The sequence below is a fragment of the Onychostoma macrolepis genome, chromosome 20 (assembly GCF_012432095.1).
Source record: "Onychostoma macrolepis isolate SWU-2019 chromosome 20, ASM1243209v1, whole genome shotgun sequence".
Lineage (NCBI taxonomy): Eukaryota > Metazoa > Chordata > Actinopteri > Cypriniformes > Cyprinidae > Onychostoma > Onychostoma macrolepis.
In genome coordinates, this window is record NC_081174.1 from 17,209,206 (window position 1) to 17,227,580 (window position 18,375).

The 18,375-nt window shown below is 36.3% G+C and overlaps 2 protein-coding genes across 10 annotated transcripts; both read right to left on the reverse strand.

The window, feature by feature from the left end:
- Positions 1–536: 536 nt before the first annotated feature.
- On the reverse strand, positions 537–5,300 carry ftr79 (finTRIM family, member 79). Its single transcript, XM_058756598.1, has 12 exons — positions 4,530–5,300; positions 4,319–4,414; positions 3,975–4,208; positions 3,462–3,621; positions 3,255–3,380; positions 3,052–3,153; positions 2,722–2,841; positions 2,512–2,604; positions 2,042–2,158; positions 1,807–1,902; positions 1,271–1,378; positions 537–1,099 (listed from the first exon to the last, which is right to left on the reverse strand). The coding sequence occupies exons 1-12, from the start codon at positions 5,100–5,102 to the stop codon at positions 1,014–1,016; spliced, it is 1,911 nt and encodes a 636-aa protein (XP_058612581.1). The 5' UTR covers positions 5,103–5,300; the 3' UTR covers positions 537–1,013.
- A 296-nt stretch (positions 5,301–5,596) lies between these two features.
- ftr97 (finTRIM family, member 97) lies at positions 5,597–17,049 on the reverse strand. 9 transcript variants are annotated; one of them, XM_058756587.1, is made up of 18 exons: positions 16,441–17,048; positions 15,605–16,292; positions 13,584–13,679; positions 13,231–13,464; positions 12,948–13,107; positions 9,161–9,292; positions 8,867–8,962; positions 8,626–8,754; positions 8,428–8,529; positions 7,978–8,097; positions 7,733–7,828; positions 7,525–7,629; positions 7,332–7,430; positions 7,112–7,258; positions 6,826–6,921; positions 6,617–6,721; positions 6,292–6,381; positions 5,597–6,196 (listed from the first exon to the last, which is right to left on the reverse strand). In XM_058756587.1, the coding sequence occupies exons 2-18, from the start codon at positions 16,175–16,177 to the stop codon at positions 6,171–6,173; spliced, it is 2,406 nt and encodes an 801-aa protein (XP_058612570.1). In that variant the 5' UTR covers positions 16,178–16,292; positions 16,441–17,048; the 3' UTR covers positions 5,597–6,170. The 9 variants fall into 9 exon arrangements, with proteins under 9 accessions (XP_058612570.1, XP_058612572.1, XP_058612573.1 ...); XM_058756589.1 differs by having other exon boundaries at positions 7,112–7,231; positions 16,441–17,045; XM_058756590.1 differs by lacking the exon at positions 7,525–7,629 and having other exon boundaries at positions 16,441–17,044.
- Between the last annotated feature and the right edge of the window lie 1,326 nt (positions 17,050–18,375).

Here is an 18,375-nt window from a genome sequence, read left to right on the forward strand (position 1 = left end):
ATATTAGAAAAAGCAACTCAGATATTTTCTTGTTCATGTCAAAATAATACATTACTTTGCTAGTTACTTGAAAAAAGGAATCTGATTACATAAGGAAAATCAGAAGCAGAAAAGCAAATGGTGAATAATTAGCATAGCGGCTGTTAATAACATTTCAAGCAAAAGATAATCTCAGATTTTACTGGAGTAAGTTTATTAGATGCATAATGTGAATGCTTGGCTAACGAGATGTGTCCTTAATCTAGATTTAAACTGGAGTCCCAAACATCACCAGCAAGGCTATTCCAAAGCTAAATGCGAAAGTCCTTTACCTTCTTTAGTGGTCTTTGCTATCATATATCAAAAGTTCAGAGTTTTGGGACCTTACAGAGTGCGATAAGCTTGATAAAAGACTGGTTAAGTATTCAGGAGATAAACCCTTTTAGGGCCTTGTAAGCAAGTAGCAATACTTTGTAGTCAATATGGAACTTAATACACTCTAAAAAATGCTGGGTTAAAAACAACTATTTGTAACGAAATGTAACAACACACAAAAGAAGATTTTAAAAGACAAACTGTTTTTATTATATATCAGCATAAACACATTGCTAGACATTATTGAACACACATAGTTAACATTTCTAATTAATATTCACCTGAAGTGTTGTAAGGATACGTAACAGAACAATGTGTTTAAAGAGCATAAAAATAATATCAAGAAGATATAGTTCCTGCTTGATGTTGATTAATAACAGCAGTGATGTTTTATAACGTTGTAGGCTACATAGTTGTAGTCATGTTGCTGGAAATTGAGTAATCACTGTCCCAAGGTGTAGTGAGCCGGGGTCCTTACCAGTGACCAGATTCATGTACACGATATACTGATTCACAAGCTAGGGAGCTGACTGAGACACACCACAGATTATGTGCATTAAACCCAGATGTTAAGAGCAACCTCATTATCCCAAAACATTTATTTAAACCCTTGCACAGTGTCAATGTAGCGAACAGCTCCTGGATGCTTCGTATCATCATTAAAGTACAACCTCCATCTCTGAGACAATGCCAGTCCAGTTAGACTGCTCAGAGAAGTTCACAGTCACTTTGGTTCCATCTATAGCTGTTAAAGATATTGGGAAGAAAAACATTGTTACTGATTTCCTTTGACATTTCTGTATTTGGTGATTATCTATTGTCTATATTCCAAAAAGTGCCACTGACTCTTACGAAACATAGAAAATGCTAGCTGTGTCTTAAATACTGTAATTCTTTAGCTGATTCTAACACTTGCCTACAACCACTCCAATGCTGTGCTTGGTGACACTTCCCCAGCCATGATCTGGAGTGCTGATGGTGGGTTTAACACGGACCCTCACTCCAGGCCTTAAGCTGAGCACTTCTGAATTATAAAGGAATATTTGCAATGTCAATTTAAAAGACATGGAAGAATGGGTCAGGGTTTTTACATTAAACTAAAATGATAACAGAAATGAAATCCATTAAAAATGTTTGTTACATCAATAAAATAAACTTTAACTTAAATAAAGTTTCATATAATTGCCAAGGCAACATTCCTAATTTAGTTGAACAACTAAAGTAAGTAAAACTATAAAGAAAACACAAACAACAACAAAATTACTAAAACATTAACTAAAATGAAATGCAAACCAGAAAAAAACTCTTTCACAATATTAATAAAAACTCTAATGGTATGTTTATGATACTAAAATAGCATTAGAATAAATGCAAAGGCTTGAATAGAGATAATAAACATAGTCATCTGCTACAGGTATTTGTTTAATAATGTCCTAATATCCCTCAGATTACCTGAAACATCACTGTTTATGAGTTCCATTTCTGAAGCGACACCAGTCCAATCTGTTTGCTCAGGAAAATCCACAGTCAAAGACTCACCCTGAATTCCTGACGAAAATCATAAAGTCATTAATAACCCCAAAATCATTTGCTGTGTAAATGATTGTGTTTAATTTCATTTTCAGGTATCACGCAATATATGAATTAGAATTGAGTCAAATCAGGGACAGATGCTGAGTGTATTTACTTTTAATGACACCGATGCTGTTCTGAGTGACTGATCCCCATCCATGTTTTGGATCTTTCACTGAAGATTTCACACTGACTCTGTTTCCTATCTTGAAGCAGGCATGACTGGGGGATCCTAAGAAGTAGTGTTACTAGTTAGGCTATTACATTACACCTAGATGGAAACATTCAAGTGTGAAAAATGCTTATAGAACCTAACAAAATAAATAAATAATAGAAAAAGGATATCTCTGCACATATACTGTATATATAAATACCAGGGCATGGGTTTTCTTAATAAAACAATTGAGCAAAAATATACTGTAAAAATAATCTCTATAAAATCAATGCCTGGACCACGTACTGTGTGACCACACTGAGTGGTGAAAATTATTTAAATTCTATATAACAAAACAACATATACATGCATCTAAAAATATACATGTTATATAAATTTTACTACTGATTTAATTGTTCTGTTAATAATACCTAAATCAGCACTGGCAAGCTCCATTTCTGAAACTTGACCAATCCAACCTTCCTGCTCAGGGAAATCTACTGTCACAGTTTCTCCCTGCACATCTAGAGAGAAGAAAACTTTTATTATCTTAAAAAGCCGAATACTGTATATGACTGATTTTAAATAATAGCTGAAAGTTGTCAGTCTGTCAGATTAATGAGAGTAGATGATGTCCTTACTTCTGACACTGCCAATGCTTTTGTGGCTGACTGAACCCCACAGATATTTTGGAGTTTCAACAGATGGCTTCACACAGACCTTGTCTCCTATTTTAATATTACAGTTGAGAGTTGAAGATCCTGAAATACAGTGAGTAGAACGGAATCTTATGATTTACTGATGTGGCAGTCTCAAATGTCTCACTTCGTAGATAAACAGCTGGGTTAAAACAGTATCCTCAAGTATGCAAATGTCACATTTCTGTAGCAAAAATGTTCTCCTTATTTGATTATTGCTGGGTAGCTACTAATTAGATGCGAAAACATTCGATTTCTGTTCTGTGTATTTACCACACTCGTCATCATCAGTTACTGGCTCCATTTCCAAAAGAAATCCTTTCCAGCTTGTACATTCAGGAAAGTCAATGACCAAACTCTGATCACTTTTAATATCTGAAAGAAGAACATGTAAATGAGTGTGTTGCACATGCTCGTTTGTGATACTTTGCAGCATAATGTATTATTTATGTTTATCAGAATACTACATATCTTGCCTTTTACCACACCCACACTCTTATGTGTGACACCTCCATATTTTGGGGTTTTAATAGAAGGTTTCACTCTGACTCTGTCTCCAACCTTAATGCAGACTGGATGGTTCTTTATGGCCAGATCTGAAACTGGTAAAACATTTAAGCTTATTCCATCACTCAGAGATACAACCAAATACAACCAGTGAAAGTAACTATTAGTAGTTTTACCTTTTTGAACAGTTTCATTTATTTCCTGGTTGAAAATAGTCTCTAGTCTCACTTTAAGTTCACAGACCAGTTTGTTTACATCTGGATGACAGCAGCAAGGCTTAAAAGAACGACTGTGGAAGCCGTCAGACCCAGAAGAAGAGGACAGAGTCTCATAATTCTGCAGAAGAGTATTCAACATTAATATTACGATAATAATAATAATAATAATGAAGTATTCCAAGGTCATTTTCATTACTATTGATAACTGAGACAAAAGATGGCAGTTGCGTTTGAGTGAAAAATAGAGAAAGCGAGTCCATAGTGTGATACGAGAGACATGAAAGTAACACCTGTTTCAGATAAGCGGACTGATATACAGCATTGTCATAATCGACAGCAAATATTAGGAAATATCTGACCAATGAATGCTAGCTACCATAGACCAATCAGAGTCAAGTACTTCAGAAAGTGTGTAATAATATATAACTCTTGATAAGCAGTCATAAAACTTTTGCTTAAAGTGAAGTGTACCTGAAGAAATTGGATGTTGTCTTCTGTCTGTATAAGATCCTCTAGATCTCCTTCCCTTTTCTTCAGCTCAGTAATTTCCCCCTCCAGCTTCTTTTGTAGCATTGTGCCTTGATCCAGATCAGCCTTTTCTTGAGCTTTTATTACTTCAATCACCTCATTGCTTCTTTTCTCAATAAGTTTGACTAATTCACTGAAGACTTTCTTACTGTTCTCCACTGCCTTCTTTGCAGAATCCTGAAGAGAACCAAAGCAAAACAAAAATGTTTTTGACAATTACAAGATCCAACATGGCAGTGATTAACCAAGTCGTTCTGTATAACTGTGAAAGTTACATCAGAACTTACTGAATGGGACGTGATGTCCATTTTCATCTTCTGCAGCTCTTTTTCTTTTGCCTGGATTGTCTGCTTGACTTTTGTCTTTGTGTCGGTGAGATTTATCTAAGGGCAAATAACAAGTCACAGTCTGTTAAATCTTACAGAAAACATTTGTCAATAGCATTTTGTAATTTGGTTAAGGGTCATTAAAGAAAAGAAAAACAATGGACATCTTCACCTGTTTCTTGTTGCGCTCTATTGTAGATGGTACTGTGTCATGGCCCTTGTGGTCATCCAATAAGCAGTGCATGCAGACACATTTCTGGTCCGTTCGACAGTAAACCTCAAGGAGCTTGTCGTGTTTGGGGCATACTGGAATGACTGCAGCTTTCACCAGCTTGTGTTTCCTCAGGGCAGGAACATTATAGTGAGGCTGTACATGTGTTTCACAGTAAGAGGCTCGACACTCCAGACAAGACTTGACAGCTTTGATCATCTCTCCAGAACAGAAATCACACGCAATCTCTCCAGGTCCAGCAAGACTTTTAGCAGACTCTGACAGCTCTGTGCTCCTCAGTTTCTCCATTATTTCAGCCAGCACTGTACTTCTGTTGAGTGGAGGCTTTGAATTGAAGGTCTGTCTGCATTGTGGACATCTATAAGTACCTTTCTGATCGGTTGTACTCCAGCACTCATTGATACAGCTCATACAGTAACTATGTCCGCACGGAATTGTCACGGGATCCCTCAACAACTCCAAACATATTGAGCAGCTGTACTGGTTGTGATCTCCGAGTATAGCCTCAGCCATGTCTGCTAAAACCTACTTGTGTTAGAAAAGAACCATAGATGTAAGTGAATGTGGAAGCGTGAGAGTGAAAGTGAAAGCAAGGAATCGTATTACACAAATACAGTGAAAAATATGTAAGAGCTTGTGTGATTTGGGAAAAGTAAAAAATACACCGTTGTGCTTTTAAGTAATGGTCGTAGATCTTTGAACTTTGAAAATCTTTAGGGGTTTTCAGTATCTACAGTACATTAGATAGCGACACCTAGCGTAGTATTCCTGACATTTTTGTCTTGCAACCACAAAGGGTGGTGGGAAATGTAGTTTTGTCAAACATGAAAATCAGCAGGGCATACAAACTAAAATGTGTGGTCAACACAACTAATTTATCTGTAATAATAATTAGCTTGTCATGATTCTTTAATTGACACAGCCTCAGCTAGGAAGAAATATACAAAACAACAACAAAAACTTGTAGACCAACATGTATGAAAAGACATTAGCTTTAGCCACAATGGTTGAATATCAGAGCGGTTTATTTAATTCAATCAAAAGACAAAAATGACTAATTTAACAGCAAAATGTGCATTTGTGTGTATAGTATTTTGACAGGACATTTGCAATTTATTATTATTAAATTTATTATTAATTATTTTAGATTTTTTATTAAAGTGAGACTGAAATATAGCTCGGAGTACGTGCTCATTCCCAGAGCTAAAACAGATTTCAGTTGACAAAATTCAATGTCTATAATACAGAAACATTCTTTCTCACTGCAAAACCCTTGCTAGCAAATAAATTACAAAATGCCTTCATACATGAGTCAAACTGAATGGTTTGCTATTGCCAATGAATTTGAAACACCTGAATTAATGAACCTTTTATGTAAGTTTCTGTCTAACAAAATAACTCTCTTGTGCTGTGAAGGACATCAGTATGAAAACCATCAGGCTGAATTCATAAGTGTATGGCATTTTTCATGTTCACATGATTACGAACTTACAAATAAATACATTTTCAAGTTTCAGTGATCAAAATTCATTCACAAAAGCAAAAGGTAAGCAGAGACGTCCACAGTCACATCCTCACAATCTAGGAGGATCCTGTAATGTCAGCGTCTGTAGGAAAATAGAAAGGCTTAAGAGTTTGATTGCATGTTGGTGGCAAACAAAAACAAATTCAGGTTAAAAAATAACATCTTTAAGCAACTGACCGGAGTAGTTTACCAACTCCATCTCGGAGAGAATGCCTTTCCAGCTTTTGTGATTAGGAAAATCCACAATCACATCCTCAGATTTGATATCTAGGCAGATGAGAAGGACAACCACTTAAAATCATTTCCAAGAGCAACTCTATGCATACTAACTGTACATATACGGTGTACAATAAAAAAATTCAAATTGAAAAGTTCTTTTAAATTGTAAAAGTATTTCACAATATTACTGTATTTTTGTTCAAACTAGTGTATACGATAAATATATTAAAAGTAGTTGATGTCTCCTCAAGTCTGTTCTTTGAGAAAAATACACTGATCTTGCCTTTTACAACACCAACACTCTTGTGTGTGACATGTCCACCCCAGTTATGTTTTGGAGTAATTATGGAAGATTTCACTCTGACTCTGTCTCCAACCTTAATGTCGACTGAAACATTTTGTTAACAAATATGAAAATTAAGATTATACAGAAAGCATTTTCACTTACAAACTGCAAACAGATTTTTTTTTTTAAATGCATGGGGAAATTACCTAAGTCTGCACTGGGCACAAGCTCCATTTCTGAAACTAAACCAGTCCATTTTTTATGCTCAGGAAAATCCACAATCAATGACTCATCCTGAATTTCTGCAAAATAATTCAATAAAACTTTTTTGGTTTCTTTTTTGTAAATATATGTCCTTTATCTCACTCGGTGGCACACAGTAAGCCTACAAAAAAATCTTGCATCGTTTCATTTATTCTGGTAAAAAGCACAATGCATGAAGATAGCATGCTTAATATTAGTAATGAAATCAATGTCAGTCAGTGCTCTCACTTTGAACAACACCAATGCTTTTGTGAGTAACTGCTCCCCATTTGTGTGTTGGTGTAACAACAGACGGCTTCACACGAACTTGGTCACCAATCTTAATAACGGACTCCAGACTTGAAGATCCTGAAATGCAAGCAGCGTCACGAACATCTGAAAGGAGATTTCTGCTAAATAGCTGCTACTTAAAATGTCATGGAAATACTGTAATACTGTATATAATTACCAAACTCTTCATTATTGGTTACTAGCTCCATTTCAGAGAGAATTCCCTTCCAATTTGCATGTTCAGGAAAATCAACAATCTGACTGTCATATTTAATGTCTAAACAGAGAACAAGTTCATATTTTAAAGCTTGTACTTGAGTGCGGATTGCTTGTGATAACAGATCATTTATTTGAGGAAAAACTAATCTTGCCTTTTACCACACCCACACTATTATGTGTGACATCAGCACCCTGGTTAGGTTTTAGGGTGGTAATTGAAGGTTTCATTCTGACTTTGTCTCCAACCTTAATGTCAACTGGAGCATTTATTGTTGACAAATTTGAAACATTTAAGTTGCAGCTAAGAAACTATCTGCAATTATTTAAATGGTCATGTCTTAAAATACAGTAAAATATTACCTGAAACAGCGCTGGCCACAATCTCCATTTCTGAAACTATACCAGTCCAGTTTTTTTGCTCAGGGAAATCTACAGTCAAAGAGTCACCCTGAATTTCTGCAAACGCATTAAAAACAAATCATTAATGTAAAGTATGCTGCTATTTCTCCCTCTGTGATAACAGGCATTCAGTGAGACAATAATAATTTCTTTCAACATTCATAATTTGTATGACTAATAGAAGTTATTAAACTAAGTGCTCCTACTTTTAACAACACCAATGCTTTTGTGAGTGACTGCTCCCCATTTGTGGGTTGGAGTAACAACAGATGGCTTCACACGAACTTTGTCTCCAATCTTAATATTGGAGTCCAGACTTGAAGGTCCTGAAATATCACATGGAGGTCCAAGATGAATGTTTGATGGAAGACTCTTATAGATCATTTTATCATGGATCAAGTGTAGTTGTTTTAAACACTTTGTGCCTCATTCAACAGACGGATAACTATTTTGGTAAAGTAGGCTCTCTAGATATGTACTGCATGAAGTCATATTAACTCTTAAAAATAAAAGTTGGCATTGATGGTTCCATGAAGAACCTTTAATATTCATGGAATCTTCACTGCGGAATCTTTTGGAACCTTTATTTTCAAGAGTGTTTCTGCTGAAGCTTAAAATATTTACTTAAATACTTAAATGTTAAAACATTTATTTACCAATCTCATCATCATTAGTTACTAGCTCCATTTCGGAGAGAATCCCTTTCCAGTTTGCATGTCCAGGGAAGTCAACAACCACACTGTCATCATCTTTAATGTCTAAAAAAAAACAAGTTCATATTGTAACACGTACACTTTAGTGAGAAATTGCTTGATAAGTTATTTATAGTATGAGGGGGAAAAATCTGATCTTGCCTTTCACCACACCCACACTCTTAGGAGTGACGTTTCTACCCCAGTTATGTTTTGGGGTGGTAATAGAAGGCTTCACTCTGACTCTGTCTCCAACATTTATGACACATGGACCATTTTTGTTTGACAAATCTGAAACAAGTAAAATATTAAAAAACTGCTCAGATGCAATGTGTAATATTCTAACAGTTAGATGTGCTAGATATTTTTAGCATGTTTTTGTTTGATGAATACGGTAGATTACCTGAGCCAGCATCGGTTACATGCTCCATTTCTGAAACTACACCAGTCCAGTTTCTTTGTTCGGGGAAATCTACAGTCAACAAATCACCCTGAATTTCTGCAGAAGTATAACCAAAAACATCAGTAATGTAAACTATCACATTTTCTCACTCTGTGGTACTATAGACATTAAGTGAGATTACAGTTTTATATATATTTGTGTGTGTGTGTGTGTGTGTGTGTGTGCAATTTCACTTATTGTGGTAAATAACAGGAATTGTTTAGCCTAATATGAATACAAATCATTATCTCTCACTTTTAACAACACCAACACTCAAGTGAGTAACTGATCCCCATTTGTTTATTGGAGTAACAACAGATGGCTTCACGCGGACTCTGTCTCCAACTACAATGTCAAATGTAGGCCTCTTTGCAGACAAATCTGAAACTAAAAGTAAGAGATTACATTAAACCATTTAATCGCTCACAAATACAGGTGCTGGTCATATAATTAGAATATCATCAAAAAGTTGATTTATTTCACTAATTCCACTCAAAAAGTGAAACTTGTATATTATATTCATTCATTACACACAGACTGATATATTTCAAATGTTTATTTCTTTTAATTTTGATGATTATAACTGACAACTAAGGAAAATCCCAAATTCAGTATCTCAGAAAATTAGAATATTACTTAAGACCAATACAAAAAGGGTTTTTATAAATCTTGGCCAACTGAAAAATATGAACATGAAAGGTATGAGCATGTACAGCACTCAATACTTAGTTGGGGCTCCTTTTGCCTGAATTACTGCAGCAATGCGGCGTGGCATGGAGTCGATCAGTCTGTGGCACTGCTCAGGTGTTATGAGAGCCCAGGTTGCTCTGATAGTGGCCTTCAGCTCTTCTGCATTGTTGGGTCTGGCATATTGCATCTTCCTCTTCACAATACCCCATAGATTTTCTATGAGGTTAAGGTCAGGCGAGTTTGCTGGTCAATTAAGAACAGGGATACCATGGTCCTTAAACCAGATACTGGTTGCTTTGGCACTGTGTGCAGGTGCCAAGTCCTGTTGGAAAATGAAATCTGCATCTCCATAAAGTTGGTCAGCAGCAGGAAGCATGAAGTGCTCTAAAACTTCCTGGTATATGGCTGTGTTGACCTTGGACCTCAGAAAACACAGTGGACCAACACCAGCAGATGACATGGCACCCCAAACCATCACTGACTGTGGAAACTTTACACTGGACCTCAAGCAATGTGGATTGTGTGCCTCTCCTCTCTTCCTCCAGACTCTGGGACCCTGATTTCCAAAGGAAATGCTAAATTTACTTTCATCAGAGAACATAACTTTGGACCACTCAGCAGCAGTCCAGTCCTTTTTGTCTTTAGCCCAGGCGAGACGCTTCTGACGCTGTCTGTTGTTCAAGAGTGGCTTGACACAAGGAATGCGACAGCTGAAACCCATGTCTTGCATACATCTGTGCGTAGTGGTTCTTGAAGCACTGACTCCAGCTGCAGTCCACTCTTTGTGAATCTTCCCCACATTTTTTAATGGCTTTTGTTTCACAACCCTCTCCAGGGTGCAGTTATGCCTATTGCTTGTACACTTTTTTCTACCACATCTTTTCCTTCCCTTCGCCTCTCTATTCATGTGCTTGGACACAGAGCTCTGTGAACAGCCAGCCTCTTTTGCAATGACCTTTTGTGTCTTGCCCTCCTTGTGCAACGTGTCAATGGTCGTCTTATGGACAACTGTCAAGTCAGCAGTCTTCCCCATGATTGTGTAGCCTACAGAACAAGACTGAGCCTGCGTCCCAATGTTCATACTATCCATCCTAAATAGTATGCGAGAATAGAATAAGTGTGTCCCAAAGCATAGTATGCTGAAAAGAGTATGCCAAAAGTCCCCGGATGGTCTACTATTTCTGATAGATTTTTGAATCAGTGCGTCCCAATGTTCATACTTTCCATCCTAAATAGTATGTGAGATTAGAGTAAGTGTGTCCCAAAGCATAGTATGTTGAAAAGAGTATGTCAAAAGTCCCTGGATGGTCTACTGTTTCAGGTCGATTTTTGAAGTGTGGATCCGTGCACACTCTAATGGCTTGAGTTTCACATAATTCTTTGCACGTGGGAGGAGGAGTTAAGATCAGTAAGATGAATTCGCTAAACAAACATGACGGACAACCCTGATATCACTGTGTCATCATCAGCATTTAAATGTGAAAAGTTTATACATTATAAAGCAAAGCATTTATTTTGAATTTTTCTTTTTTGTGTATTAACTGTAGACCTAGTAGTTAAAATTCTTATTTTGCAGGGTCAGATGAACACACTGAAAAGCTAATTACTTGGCGAGCTGCCAATGAAGCCGTATTCACGGGCAAGAGAAACGCTGCTATAAAAGGATTTGAGTGAGTACGATTGATTGTTTCCTTATGTGGATCTATAAGGCTGCAGGATAGGGGAGAGCGGGGCACAAAGTAACACTTTTTGACTTTCTCAAATTGTGTAAATCCACTTCATGTTCAGAGTATTTTTTTTATACACAGTAATTTCACACTTGTCTAGTACAAATATGTCGCTTTGTTTCATAAATACAGTGTATACGTTTTTCTTTATTTACCCTCAAAAATTGGAAGTGAAATGTGACAACATGCTCCATAGGTGGGGTACATTGTAACAGCTGAGGAGCACGTTGTAACATGACCATATGACACCCTAAAATGTTATCTGATCTTATGAAAAAAATATACAAGACAAACTAAAATATTTTGTCAAAATAAAATAGCCATTATTTTATTTAAAATAAATAATTATGTGGAAAATCGACATTGCGATATTGCTTAATGTGAGTCAAATTGCGAAGGTTGCGATTACGTTAAATAAATATGCCCCTTCAGAGCAAGCCAGCTGTGTTTATTTACGGAATAAATATTTCCGTGTGCAGTTCACGGAATCCTGAATTATACTTGCAGCGCCCGCCAGTATAGCCATACAGTATAAATGTATAGCCTATATGGGCCTACAGAATTGTATTTTTCGTCGGGCCTGGGCAAAAGTGAGCAGGCATTATGGAGTCTAGCTCAATATTATTTCAATCTTCTTTTCTTTGATCCTGTTGAAAAAAAAAACGGCTTGTGAAATTAATGTTTTATGACTTCGATTTGATTATTTCATTTGGTTGAATACAATATATTGTTTGTTTGTTTTTGTTTTCTTTTTCAGTTCTTTCATGGATATTAACAGCAAACAATAACAATTCCTTAAATCTTATTACAAATTATTTAGAAAATATTTAATATAATATATAAATTAATTTTAAGCATGTTCAAATGTAACATTTTAATATGAAAATGGATAAGCGTAATGCAGCTGTTTGTGATGTATTGCATACATACAGCATTGTGGAAAAACATCAGCACCGCTCTCCGGACATTATGTTTGTGAACGGCAGATCTGCGCCGACGCGCTCTTTCTTGTCTCACGAATAAACTGGTAAGCATTTGTAGAACAAATAATGAGCAGTGTAGGGAACGGTAAGGATAAATAAACTTGCGAGTAATGGAAAAGAAATGTCGATGTGTATTTTTTATGCAATAGCAAAAATGTCATGTAAGAATGTTTTCTATCTGAATAATTGACAGCAGATGTAAAATGAACGCAATTATGTCACCAGACGCAATTTTATGACGTAGTAGTGTTTTCCAAAAACGTCCATACTTTTCTGCTACACGCTCAAAAGTATCTACTTTTTCTTCGCGAAAAAAGTACATACTTTTAGGATGTAGTACAAGTAGGCACATTGGGACGCAGGGAAAGAGTGTGAGAGAGCATTTAAAGGCCTTTGCAGGTGTTTTGAGTTAATTAGCTGATTAGAGTGTGGCACCAGGTGTCTTCAATATTGAACCTTTTCACAATATTCTAATTTTCTGAGATACTGAATTTGGGATTTTCCTTAGTTGTCAGTTATAATCATCAAAATTAAATGGAATTAGTGAAATAAATCAACTTTTTGATGATATTCTAATTATATGACCAGCACCTGTAAGCTTAGATGCAAGAAGTCATTAAATGGTAATCATTGTTACTTTACCTTTATTAACTGTTTTGCTTATTTCCTGCGTGCAAGTAGTCTCAAGTCTCCCAGTAAGTTCACATATAAGTTTTCTTACATCCTCAAAAGAGCAGTATGGCTGAAATGAGAAACTCTGCAACTCATCAGATCCAGATGAAGAGGACACAGACTCATAATTCTGTGGGGGAAAATATAATGAAAGTAATATAACTTTCAGGAGAACTGGCAATATTTGAACAGTCCGTTATGTCTCATAATTCTTGCTTCTAATAAATAATCACATTACTTCTAGTGCTTGTACCTGAAGAAATTGGATGTTGTCTTCTGTCTGTATAAGATCCTCTAGATCTCCTTCCCTTTTCTTCAGCTCAGTAATTTCCCCCTCCAGCTTCTTTTGTAGCATTGTGCCTTGATCCAGATCAGCCTTTTCTTGAGCTTTTATTTCTTCAATCACCTCATTGCTTCTTTTCTCAATAAGTTTGACTAATTCACTGAAGACTTTCTTACTGTTCTCCGCTGCCTTCTTTGCAGAATCCTGAAGAGAACCAAAGCAAAACAAAAATGTTGTTGACAATTACAAGATCCAACATGGCAGTGATTAACCAAGTCGTTCTGTATAACTGTGAAAGTTATTTGTTTTACATCAGAACTTACTGAATGGGACGTGATGTCCATTTTCATCTTCTGCAGCTCTTTTTCTTTTGCCTGGATTGTCTGCTTGACTTTTGTCTGAGAGTGTGTGAGTTTTATCTAAGGGCAAATCACAGATTGTAGAAGATTGTAACCAAGGTAAGAACGATTGCGATGATGTACCGGGTGCTGTATTGTAAGCATGGACACAAGTCCGTTATATTCATGTGCAAAAAAACCATGTATGTGCGCTCTGTGCACACATGGTATTATGCACAAACACATTTGAGTACATTCAAGTTGTTTCCACACACATTCAGGATTATGTTTTGATTGGTCATGTGTATGTTGCTGTGTTTAGTCATTCTGAATGGATCCATGTATTAGATATATACGGTCAGGTCAAGTCGGTTTTTTTATTTTTTTTGGTATCTCCATGTGGTTCTGTTTGGGATCGCGATTGGACTCTTTCAAAATGTGAACAGCACTTTGCTGTTGCACTGTACGCATGGCCTACTATACAATGTGAAGTTCTGTAATGTTCCCATGTGTGCTTTGGTATGCATACATTTATGAATTAGAGGCCACTTGGTAATTTGGTGTCCTTTTAAAGTCTTCAAGTTAGGGCTGGGCGATATGGCCAAAAAAATGATCACGATAAATGTCAAATCTTTATTTCTTTCAAGTTTAAAGCCAGAATTTTGCTCCAAAGTGAAAGTTGTAGAAACCAGACCATTAATTTTCCTTAACAAAATAAATTTCTTAGATGCTGCATGTTCTAATAAGCGATATTGTTTCAAATCAAGAAACAGGTTTGGTTTGCCTGATAATATTAATAATAATCACTTTTTTGTCTCTTAGAAATTCACATTTGATAGTAGCTTGAATTAGGATGCAGAGGTAAATTTTTGTTCATTATCAAAATCAGTAACATCTGTACAAATTGTAGTAACCTCAGTTTTATATGGTTAAATTTATTCTGACCAAGTTTTTTTTTTTTTTTTAAGCAGCATTGGTCTCCCATAGTAGCATACATTTAAATCATGATAAACACAGTTAAAACCACACATAACACCTCAATACCATGGTAAAAAATATATATAACTATATGGTTTTTAGGTAGCCTGTATGAAAAACAGTAGTCTAAAAACATTCAGTATAATGCACACTATAGCTTAATCACAAATGCATACTATAATTTTAAACCATTACTCCTGTAATAAAATTCAATGTGAATATCCCACATTTCTGCCACAATACCATGGTGCAGTGAGTGTTACTACAGTAAATCCATGGTAAATTATGCTGATGTGTAGACTTGAAAGCCTTCTGACTGTCTTGTTGCACACAGTGTTTCTCCTGTTTGGTTCTAAACTAGTTTAAATCACAGAATGATGTTTGTTCATCGCTGAATGCAATCGCTTCGACCTCACAGCGCTGTTTACTGCTCGCGTGACCGTCTCATCCGCGAGTAAACGCATCTCTAGTGAGCTCGCGCCGCGCGGCAGTTTGACTTTGATCCGAGCGGATAAACGGTCCGTGTTGCGCGATTCAAATGAGGCGCGCTGTTTCGTTCCGCTTTTGGCGCATAAACATTATATCGAACATTTATCGACCTCTTCATATCGTTTTATCGAGGCAAAATTATATCGCGATAATTATCGTTATCGAATTATCGCCCAGCCCTAGTTCAAGTGTCCTTTTTTGTAAAGACACCTACATTTACTTTGAAAAAAGCTTACAGAAAATATATTTTTGTGTGAATCACCCTTCAATCTGATGGCTTACTTTGCTGGATATAACGAATGATGACAAAATGAATGTGCTAATCAATTGGCCTATGCTTATTTTCTTGAAAAGAGTGAGATTAAATGCAAAAAAGGTGTGATTAATCGCAATTAAAATTTTGTAGGTGTGTTGAGGCAAGTTGGAGCTAAAGTCTGCAGGACACCGGCCCTCCAGGACCGAGTCTGGTGACCCCTGTTTTAAACTACTGACAGCCCTTACCAGTCATTAAAGAAAAGAAAAACAATGGACATCTTCACCTGTTTCTTGTTGCGCTCTATTGTAGATGGTACTGTGTCATGGCCCTTGTGGTCATCCAATAAGCAGTGCATGCAGACACATTTCTGGTCCGTTCGACAGTAAACCTCAAGGAGCTTGTCGTGTTTGGGGCATACTGGAATGACTGCAGCTTTCACCAGCTTGTGTTTCCTCAGGGCAGGAACATTATAGTGAGGCTGTACATGTGTTTCACAGTAAGAGGCTCGACACTCCAGACAAGACTTGACAGCTTTGATCATCTCTCCAGAACAGAAATCACACGCAATCTCTCCAGGTCCAGCAAGACTTTTAGCAGACTCTGACAGCTCTGTGCTCCTCAGTTTCTCCATTATTTCAGCCAGCACTGTACTTCTGTTGAGTGGAGGCTTTGAATTGAAGGTCTGTCTGCATTGTGGACATCTATAAGTCCCTTTCTGATCATTTGTACTCCAGCACTCATTGATACAGCTCATACAGTAACTATGTCCGCACGGAATTGTCACGGGATCCCTCAACAACTCCAAACATATTGAGCAGCTGTACTGGTCGTGATCTCCGAGTATAGCCTCTGCCATTTTGCTGTCAAAACGTGTTAATAAACTAAAAAAGATTTGTCCTGATGTTGTTGTTCCACAAAAGGGTGTTTATCAAAAGACCCGCTCTGGTAATTAAAGCTAAGTGTCGTGTAATCTAAAAAGAGAAAGAGAAAGTGAAAGTTCAGAACCGGTCTAACACTATGATTCAAAGCTACTAATAATAGGCTAATAGTAATTCTGAAATATACAAACAACACATAAATACAGTTTAAATACAGAACTGAAGAAAATTTTGCATTTACCTGATGACAATTCGTTGTGTGCGTTATGACGAGGTAGCAGGAAACGTCTGAGGAATTGTGACCTTTGATCTTTTTACGGCTTGAATTGTTTGTTTAAAGAAGCCTACATGCTAGTCGTAATTTAATCGTGTATTAAATATTGAGGAACAGTTTTAAACGCGCACATAAAAATGAAGAAAGAAAAACACCTAGTGCAGTTAAAAGCATAAAAATAAGATTGGGGGATAATGAGTAAATGCGAAGATCTGAGCGCGTGTCCTTTTTCAGTTGTGTCTTTTAGTTTAGCCACTAGATGGAGGCACTGAACAGAGTACAATGAATATTGATTCAGTTTCATGTGACAATGAACATTCTTCCTCTTTCAAAGTATATAACAGATTTTTAGTGTCAAATAATCTGATTAAATTAAATGCGTGTAGATTCACTGACAACCTCATTAAGTTTTAGCATTAATCTGGAGATTGAATTCTCTCCCATCACGATTTAATGTTTTCTAGGTAGGTCTAAGTGAGAAATTTAAGTGAATGTCATTTGATTTGAGTGACCTATTGTGTGTTGTCAGCAAAATGGAGCCCAGGGGACACCGCAGTTTAGGGTCAGAGGAGAAACAAAAATTCCCCAAACTGGTGAAAAAAGTCCAACTGATAGGACTTGACCATTTAAGGCAGAAGTACCGGATACCAACTCCACAGTAGCCTATTATAGCAATGAAACTCCCATCTAGGGGTGTGCGATATATATCGTCTGCGATAATATCGTAATTGTTGTTTTAACGATGTGCAATTTTACATTATCGAGTATTTTGCAAAAACCAAACAGAACACATACGGAGTGCACGCTTACATTACGCGATGAAGTCTAGAGCACGTGCGCATTTAGAGTGTTTTTTTACTGCATGATTCAGTCTAATAAAATGCATTAAGAATGATCACAAAATTCAAGATATGGGGGCAGAAAATGCATATATATATATATCTCATTTCATATGTTTTTTTTCTTCAAAAATAAGCATGATTACAAATGTGATATTGATTTTATGCAACAGTTCAATAAACAAGTTAATATTAAGAGACTTAGGTTTTTAGACACCATATTGCCTGTTTCTGCTCCATTTCGCCAACTAAAATAATTCCAAACAGCTACAGCTCTGTTTTGTGTCTCTGAGCAACATGACGATGCTGTTTCGTTCCTGAATGAATCAACCGTTTAAATGATTCGGTTCAGTCGTAATGACTCACTTGTTAACAGTGACTTGCTGCTACCTACTGGCGATTTTAATTTCACATTCAAAGTATCTTTTCACTTTCAATTTTCACTTTCAACATTATTCAATGTTTTATGTTTAAAATATCAAAGCATATGCATTTGTAACTGCAGGTTAAAACACTCCATGTCCCTCTGAGCTGCATTAAACCGTGTGTAAATCTAAATGCCACTTCAGATGCAATTTCTGCAAAGATTAATTTTGTTGATACTGGTTTTATTTGTTTGGTAACAGCCTAAACGTCTTATTATTCTAATTGACTGATTAAATGTAACAATTTGATTCAAAAGATGCACACTTTTAGAAAAAAAAATGGCTTTATTAAAGGTAAAATTGCCCATGAACGGTAAAAATGAATTTAAACTTATATGAAAAGATTAATTTCTATCACTGATGTGAACTGACCACGCAGAATGTGAAGAATATCAAAAACTGCAGCTGGCCACGGTAGACAGATATCAGCACAATAACACACTCGGCAAAATATCGTCTAATTATCGTTATGGGGAAAAAATCCCCAAAAATATCGATATAATTTTTTTTTCAATATCGAACACCCCTACTCTCATCTCACATCCCCAGAAAACTTGACATTTTTTATTTTTCCAGAATTCAAAAATCACAATTTATTTACACTATAATCTTTTCAAGTTTATTTGAAAAAACATTTA

Excerpts from the sequence above, each read along its gene's own strand:
- ftr79 (XM_058756598.1), bottom strand. The coding sequence starts at position 5,102 with ATGGCTGAGGCTATACTCGGAGATCACAACCAGTACAGCTGCTCAATA. Across the intron at positions 4,415-4,529 it reads TAGAGCGCAACAAGAAACAG|ATAAATCTCACCGACACAAA; the intron begins GTGAAGATGTCC and ends ATTTGCCCTTAG. Across the intron at positions 4,209-4,318 it reads TGGACATCACGTCCCATTCA|GATTCTGCAAAGAAGGCAGT; the intron begins GTAAGTTCTGAT and ends GGTTCTCTTCAG.
- ftr97 (XM_058756587.1), bottom strand. The coding sequence starts at position 16,177 with ATGGCAGAGGCTATACTCGGAGATCACGACCAGTACAGCTGCTCAATA. Across the intron at positions 8,098-8,427 it reads AACTAATGATGATGAGATTG|GACCTTCAAGTCTGGACTCC; the intron begins GTAAATAAATGT and ends GTGATATTTCAG. Across the intron at positions 7,829-7,977 it reads AAGCATTGGTGTTGTTAAAA|AAATTCAGGGTGACTCTTTG; the intron begins GTAGGAGCACTT and ends ATGCGTTTGCAG.